At 34.8% G+C, this 7693-nt stretch overlaps 1 protein-coding gene and 1 long non-coding RNA gene across 4 annotated transcripts; one reads left to right on the plus strand and one right to left on the minus strand.

The window, feature by feature from the left end:
• Positions 1 to 1151: 1151 nt before the first annotated feature.
• LOC132628391 (receptor-like protein EIX2) lies at positions 1152 to 3782 on the plus strand. Its single transcript, XM_060344174.1, has one exon. It carries the CDS (start codon positions 1152 to 1154, stop codon positions 3780 to 3782), a length of 2631 nt encoding a protein of 876 aa, XP_060200157.1.
• A 252-nt stretch (positions 3783 to 4034) lies between these two features.
• LOC132626263 (uncharacterized) lies at positions 4035 to 7425 on the minus strand. Of its 3 annotated transcripts, none has more exons than XR_009577222.1 (3): positions 7069 to 7425; positions 5395 to 5573; positions 4035 to 4765 (listed from the first exon to the last, which is right to left on the minus strand). It is a non-coding gene; the product is annotated as an uncharacterized LOC132626263 (long non-coding RNA). The 3 variants fall into 3 exon arrangements; XR_009577221.1 differs by having other exon boundaries at positions 4035 to 4783; XR_009577220.1 differs by having other exon boundaries at positions 4035 to 5573.
• Positions 7426 to 7693: the final 268 nt, after the last annotated feature.

Raw genomic sequence — 7693 nt, forward strand, 5'->3', positions numbered from 1 at the left:
TTATAATAATCATGCGAGTTTCCTCTCCAGTTTTATAAATTTCATTGTACATAGCAATCCTTCCTCTTATTCTTTCTATTTGTGATCTTTCTGCTCCTATTTTTCAGTTGCAACTCATTTTATTTTGTTTCAGTTTTTCTTTTTTCTTCTTAAACTTATTTTAACGCCACATGCCCACAACTCTTTCATATTTGAATCAGTTCAAAAGATACGTGGCTAATCTAATAGGAAATGAAAACAGAAGATGAAATATAAATTTTCAGATACAGATAAAATATGTGCACCTGTTTCTTTTTATTTTTATTTTATTTTTTATTTTCATACTTTTAGATATGCTCGTGTAGTGATTATAAAAAAGAGAATTGAAAAAACAGAGAGAGAAAAGTACTGTAAACTTCTTGAGTAAGAAATAGTAATTACTAAACTCTCCATTTTTAGAAAAACTGAAACGTTAAGCTAGTCTGTTTAAGCTAAACAATAAAATGAATATATATATTATATATATATATATATATTTGCTGTGCGGGGCGGGGCGGAGCGGGTTGAAAATAGAAAAAATGCTACGCGGGGCGGGTTGAAGTCTTTGCGGTTTTAGACCAAACCCGCACCGCACCCGCCCCGCCCCATTGCCATCTCTACAGTGCCAAGTTTATGAGGACAACTTTATCAATGTGGACACTAGATAAAGTTGTGGAGGAGACTTGCCAAAGTCCTCTCGACTTAATCAACGTCTTCGAGTAAAGCAGTCAACGTCTACATGCATATATTTCTAAAACTAAGCATTAATCTTCATACAGTTCTTAATATCTATATATAAATATTGCCTGGCCTAGAAACAATGTAAGACAAGCAGCTACTTGACACACATCTTTTCAATTCCTAGTCTAAAACATTGTACATCAATCAAGAAAAAGTCCGTCAATTGTAATATATTTAATTAAAAAGAAAAGAAAAACTTCAAAATTAACAAGTGTTCGAGTCAAGCAGTCAACATCTCCATTTATCATCTTTCTAAAATTAAGCATTAATCTTCAACTATTATACAGTTCTTAATATCTATATATACATATTGCCTGGCCTAGCAAAAATATAAGACAAGCAGCTACTTGACACACATACTTTTCAATTCCTAGTCTAAAATATTGCACACCATGAAAGTGTTAGCAATAACACTATGTGTTCTCTTGTTTTTTATTTTGACAAACACCAAGTTTGTTGTTTGTGTAGGCATTTGCAGAGAAACTGAGCAACTAGCATTGGAGAGCTTGAAGAAAGAAGTAGATGATCCCTCGGATCTTCCCTCTTCTTGGGTTGCTGGAATAGATTGTTGCGAATGGGAAGGGGTCGTGTGCAACAATCTAACTCGTCATGTGATTGAGCTACAGATAATTGGTGATTCGGAAGAATCGAGATATCTAAGGATCAATAGCCTTGAGTGGCTGCCAAGTCTTTTGAATCTTGAGAACCTGGATATGGACAGTGTGGATCTTAGCAACGCTACTCAATGGCTACAGGTTATTAACATGCTTCCTTCTCTGGTTGATCTTCGTTTAGTCAATTGTGGTCTTCATCATATAACACCTCTACTTCATCACAATTTTTCTTCACTTGAAACTCTCGATCTTTCCCGGAACAACTTTAGTTCTCCTGTTCCCAAATGGGTTTTCAACCTCGCCAGTCTCGTTTCTCTTGATTTGAGTAGTAGTAATTTTACTGGCCCGTTTCCTGACGGTCCAGTTAACTTGACTTCTCTCACATCCTTCAGGGCTTCTCACAACTCTTTCAATTGTCTTTTGCCCAGATGGTTGTTTGATCTAAGTAATCTTGAATATCTTGCGCTAGCCAATAGTAGTATTAAAGGTGCAATATCGAGTAAGATCGGAAACATAACAAACCTTAAATCTCTCGATCTTTCTGATAATATGCTTCTTGGAAAGTTACCAAATGTAATTGGAAAGTTATGGAAATTAGAATATGTTGAACTCTCAGATAATCTATTTGATGGAGAAGTATCTGAATTATTCAACGGTAGGAGTAATTTCTTTTCAGCGGAAACGAGAAATACTTCTTCTTTGGGTTTTTTGAGACTAAAAAACAATAAACTCACCGGAACTCTTCCTAAAAGTCTTGGCCAACTTTCAATGCTAGTACACTTTTACATCTATAACAATAGGCTGGAAGGTGTTGTAACAGAAAGTCATTTCTCTGAACTAACACAACTAAAGCACTTCGTTGCATATGGAAATAATCTAACTTTAAAAGTGAGTGAAAATTGGATTCCACCTTTTCAAGCCACGTACATTGCAATAGGCGGCTGGAATATAGGCCCTCTATTTCCCATGTGGCTCCGAACTCAGAAGATGATAACGCAAGTTGACATATCAGATGGTGGAATACAAGGTGAGGTTCCAACTTGGTTTTGGAACTTGTCTTCTCAAACTCAATCTCTCAATCTTTCTCACAACCAATTTGTTGGTGAGCTTCCAATCACCTCAACACCTTCTTGGTCAGTTGAGCAATTGTACTTGGGTTCCAACAATTTTAGTGGACCACTACCGCTGATTTCAACCAGTGTAACTGAGCTAGAACTCTCGAACAATTCTTTTTCAAAAGGTTTATCTAACTTTTTGTGTGAATCAAAGGATGGATCATACAATTTGGATTATTTAAATCTTGGGGAGAATGATTTGTCAGAAGAAATTCCTGATTGTTGGATGAATTGGCCAGAGTTGAAAGTTTTAGTTCTGAGGGACAATAACTTGATTGGAGGCATACCAAGATCCATGGAGGTTTTGAGTAATTTGCAATCGCTGGACTTACGAAGAAATAGACTTACTGGTCCATTTCCTTCATCCTTGGGAAACTGCACAAAATTGCTTAAAATAGATTTGGCTGAGAATGAGTTTGTTGGGGAATTACCATCTTGGTTGGGAATGAGGTTTCCGGCATTGATAATCCTTATCCTTCGGTCCAATAAATTCGATGGTGAATTGCCTCAAGAACTTTGTCACCTCAAAGATCTTCAGATCTTAGACCTCGCAAACAATACATTTATTGGAATCATACCAAGGTGTATTAGCAATTTCAGTGCAATGATCAAAGAAAAACCGATATTAGATGATTACAAGTTATATTATTCTTTAGAATTTAGAGTTCTGAGAGAGAGTGCAAGGGTGACGACTAAAGGCAACATTTACCAGTATGACACCATTTTGCGGTTGTTTACAAGTATGGATATGTCTAGCAATAATCTTTCTGGAGATATTCCTGAAAGTCTAACACGTCTTGCAGGATTAAGATCATTTAATATTTCAAAAAATAATCTAACTGGTAGAATTCCAAATAACATTGGTGACATGAAAGTATTGGAATCTATTGATCTTTCAGAAAACCAACTTTATGGTCAAATCCCACAAAGCTTTTCGAGTTTGTTCACTTTGAGCTACTTGAATCTATGTGATAACAATTTATCAGGTATGATACCATTGAGCACTCAACTTCAAAGCTTTGATCCCACGAGTTTTCAAGGAAACAAACTCTGTGGGCTTCCACTCTTAGTAAACTGCAATTTAGGTGGTACAGTTCCTAATGTTGAGTATGATGAAGATGAGAGTGATGAAGATGAAGTGGATTGGTTCTACATTTCAATGGCAATAGGATTTGCACTAAGCTTTTGGGGTGTATGTGGTTCATTGCTTTTCAAGAGATCATGGAGACATGCTTATTTTCGTTTCTTAGACCGTAGCTGGGAAATGTTGCTTGCAAAGGCCCCGATATGTTGAAAAAATGAGTGTGTATTCTCACACTTCTCTTCAATAAATAATGGACGACTTTTTTTTACAATTATGCTGTTTCATTTTGTATTTAAAGATGTACACGTCTATGTCTTTAACTTCCTCACATTAATGTTTCTTAAGATGATCAAAAGAAGTTGTTTCTTTCTTAGTTCTAATTTTCTTCTTTCAATTACACTGTTGCGAGACATATAACTATTGGTCAAAATAGAGATACATGTATTGATGATAAAAGTTAAATACTATTGGATGCATACTTTATAAATAATGAATGTTGATAAGATTACTAGACGGTGGCAAGCCCGTGCAACACGAAAAATGAGTCGGTTTAGTTACTAAACTACAAAAAAAATATTAAATAAGGCCAATAAAATTCAAATAGCATTTGTTCTAGTATTCCTGGTACAGATTAACGGTTGAGCCTAACTTACTTGGTGAGCTCCCTGCCTTCCAGGGTTGGAGTGAAGAATTATATTATCCTCCTCTATGCAGAAGTGGCTAGGGAGGAAAGATCTAGAGCGCCAGCTTCAGCAGGCTATATTTATCTGAACATAATGAAAAACAAAACAAAAACGTCACATCTGAAAAGTAAGAACGTCTATAATACAAACAATGATACCACATACTTTAAATATTTAGAAAATCTAATCATTGTCATTGAAAAAGTCCGCGATAAGTATAATGTTCAATACAATACTTGAAACTAACACAAAGGATGTAGATTCACTTTGTAGTAACACTTCTTGAGTTTCCTATTGAATTTTACAATCTGAAAAAAGTAAAGTAATGCATAAGGACACTTTGTCTGAAAAGCAAAAGGCATTAGTAAATATCTAACTTTAGCAGATTATCAACAAAACAAAGTGACACCACATCAACTCAACTGCAGAGCACTTACCAGAGCTCAGAATTCATTTCACAATTAGTAGACAGTTCATCTAGGCTTCAACTAATTCCAGAGTAGTGTCCACCTATCGAAAAAAGTGTCTCTGCATTTACCAATTTTTCTACTACAAGATGAAATAAACATGAAATGCAGATAATATATTAAAGGAATGGAGGGGATGACATGAGATCGATGGACATGACAACTTGAAGGAGACCAACATTTAGCTTCGGATAATTCAAGTTTGCACCTCTTATGTTACTTGTTAAGTAGTCCTAAGAAATACATTGGAACTACGAATCTAAGCATCATGAAGAGCACTTGAACTCGACAATTTGTACTTTTAGTTCAAATTCAACCAAGTATTAGGACAGTTAAGTATTATTCCAACAGAAGCAACATAAGTAGGCAAAAATGGACAGATTCTTAATCTGACAAACGATACATGACCATCCTCTCGTTACTGTTCAATAGATTATACAAAAATAGTTATTACAAAGAAATGAAGTCAACTGTTCCAACAAAATTGAAAAAGATACAAAGATAGACTCATGCGATTAGATGTTTCTATTGGTCAATATATATAAAAGTTGAGTTTTTCGCATGAAAATATTTTCATCAATCTACATAGAAATTGCTCAAATGGTCTCATGCATAAGCAAATCCAGAAAAATCTGCTACAGAAAAGTAAGATACGCTATAATAACAACTTACCAATCTTTATCGGGCTTTATGTAGAAACAATCAAGTAGACTTGATTAAAGCAGTAGAGAAACAGCTCTTAGCAATGCCTTCAACCTATTAGCCTCTATTGGAGCTCTCTTTTCTCCTTAGATCCAAATAATTGAGAACTTCATTCAAATTATCTGCAGCTTGATTTGCTGTCTCTTTTCCTACATAAATATATCAGCGGCAACAATATTTTAATGGAATAGCGGAAAGGGAACACCGATTTGGAACACATTATGCTTAAAGAAAATCTGATGCAGTAGGTAAGTAAAGGATGCTAATTCAAGTTCCATGCCAAAAATTGCACCAGTGTGGCATGGGAGACTAAAACTAATGAGAGATTATGCATAATCACACGATCAAGTAAAGTTTCTCTTCATATGAAGGGTTTGATTGGAAGTTCATTAAAATGATAGGTCGCATTTTTGTTCTTCTGCTTTCTCATAAACATCCAGTCAAACACGGTTAGTTTTTCAGAATTACTTTTGAAATAACAATCATCCAAACAAAAATGGTTTTTCAGAAATTTTCTCCAAAAACATTTCCAAAAAATATCTTCAAATGTCGAAAACAACACAACCTTTTTACCTTCCAAATCTCTATGCATTAAAGAATAAAGTAAGAAATTCAGAGTTTTAATAGGACTCCCTTTGGATACATTACAGAGATTTAATCAATATACATAAGGTGAGTCAAAAATGACATTCAAATTCTTTGTATTAGCTAGCGTAGGACGTGTGATACATTTACATCTAGAGAAATGGCAAACTTAAGAATATTGAAGCTATTTTCCATTTTTCTCTCTGAAGCTCGTGATCATCAAATCAAAAGCCAAATCTCATTTATTAGTTTCCATCACTAAAAGATAAGAAATAAAAATCTTTCATTTCACGAGGAGTAGTATGTTAATTACTGAGTATTTTTACAAACTTTTTTCTGAAAATTTAAGAGAATACAATGTGAAGTTCAGAAAAGAATAACAGACACTCTTCACAATCTGGCGTCCGTCACCAAAACAACTCGGGATGACTAAGTCCTCGAAGTCCTTCTTTTCGCCATCTCCTTTTGCAAGATCACAAATTTTCTAATCTTTTCACACACTAATTTTTCAGTAGATCCACCAAGTAACGGCCGAGATTCACCAAAACTCTCTACATTATTCCTGTAAATTGCATGGCAAGATTTCTGAAAATCCACAATGTTAAACAAACAGTTCCTGTTACCCGATCCAGATCGGGAGACGAACCAAAGGATCTCCTCGAATACGAACTCGTCGCAGGGTATAGCTACATACATTTATCAGTAAACCTCACTGAAAACCAACAGGAGTACTACTATTTTCCTTTTATCTAAAAACTTTTTATGTTTTTTCCTCTTAACGAATCAATAACTAAATATCCCTTGATCCAAATTCATGTCAGGTGAACCTTAACAACTTGTGCATTGAAGTTGCATAAACAGCAATACAAGTAATTATGTTTGACCTTCAAATTTGCTATGTTGCCGCAGCAGTATAAGAAACATGAGCACTCAAAGCTAATATTACATTCAAATAAACGTGCGCTTTATGAATTGGGTTAGAGAAGACGTCCACAACTGTTAAACAAAAATAGGGAAACAAAATGAAAGAGAAACCAGGTAAACAGTCGTAATACTCACCCAGACTTGCTCAATTTCTGAGGTAAATCGTTTCTCTGCAAACGAAACGAAAATCGAGGCATCTGCTTGGGAGCATGTTTTTCGACAACCATTAGATTCGCCCATCAAATTGGGAAATTTTCTGAAGAGAGCTTGAAAAAGCAAATAAATGAAAGAAGAGGAGTATAACTGAACTTGTTTGAAAGGATGAAAACAACTGAGCATTTGCCGGAAGTATTGGAAGGGATGGGTTTGTGTCTCTTCAGTCAGTGTTTGAGTCTATTCTAGATTTATTATAAAATGACGAAACTGCCATCAATTTTAATTTATTGTCTAGCAGCACACGTTGAAATTACTTTGATGCCGTTAAGACAGCCATCCTGCCTCGTCACCCGTGCTTCTTCTACAGAGAAGAAGACTAGTGATAATATATACTCCGTTCATTTTAATTTATGTGAATTTATTTAATTAGGCACGATATTTAAGAAAAAATGAAGATTTTTAAAATTTGTGGTTCAAAATAAATCTTGAATATTTATGTGGTTGTAAATAAAGTGAATTTGTTTCCAAATTATGAAAGAGGTCATTCATTTTGGCAACGACTAAAAAGGAAATAGGTTCACATAAATTAAAACAGAGGGAGTAT

The sequence above is a fragment of the Lycium barbarum genome, chromosome 2 (assembly GCF_019175385.1).
Source record: "Lycium barbarum isolate Lr01 chromosome 2, ASM1917538v2, whole genome shotgun sequence".
Classification (NCBI taxonomy): domain Eukaryota; kingdom Viridiplantae; phylum Streptophyta; class Magnoliopsida; order Solanales; family Solanaceae; genus Lycium; species Lycium barbarum.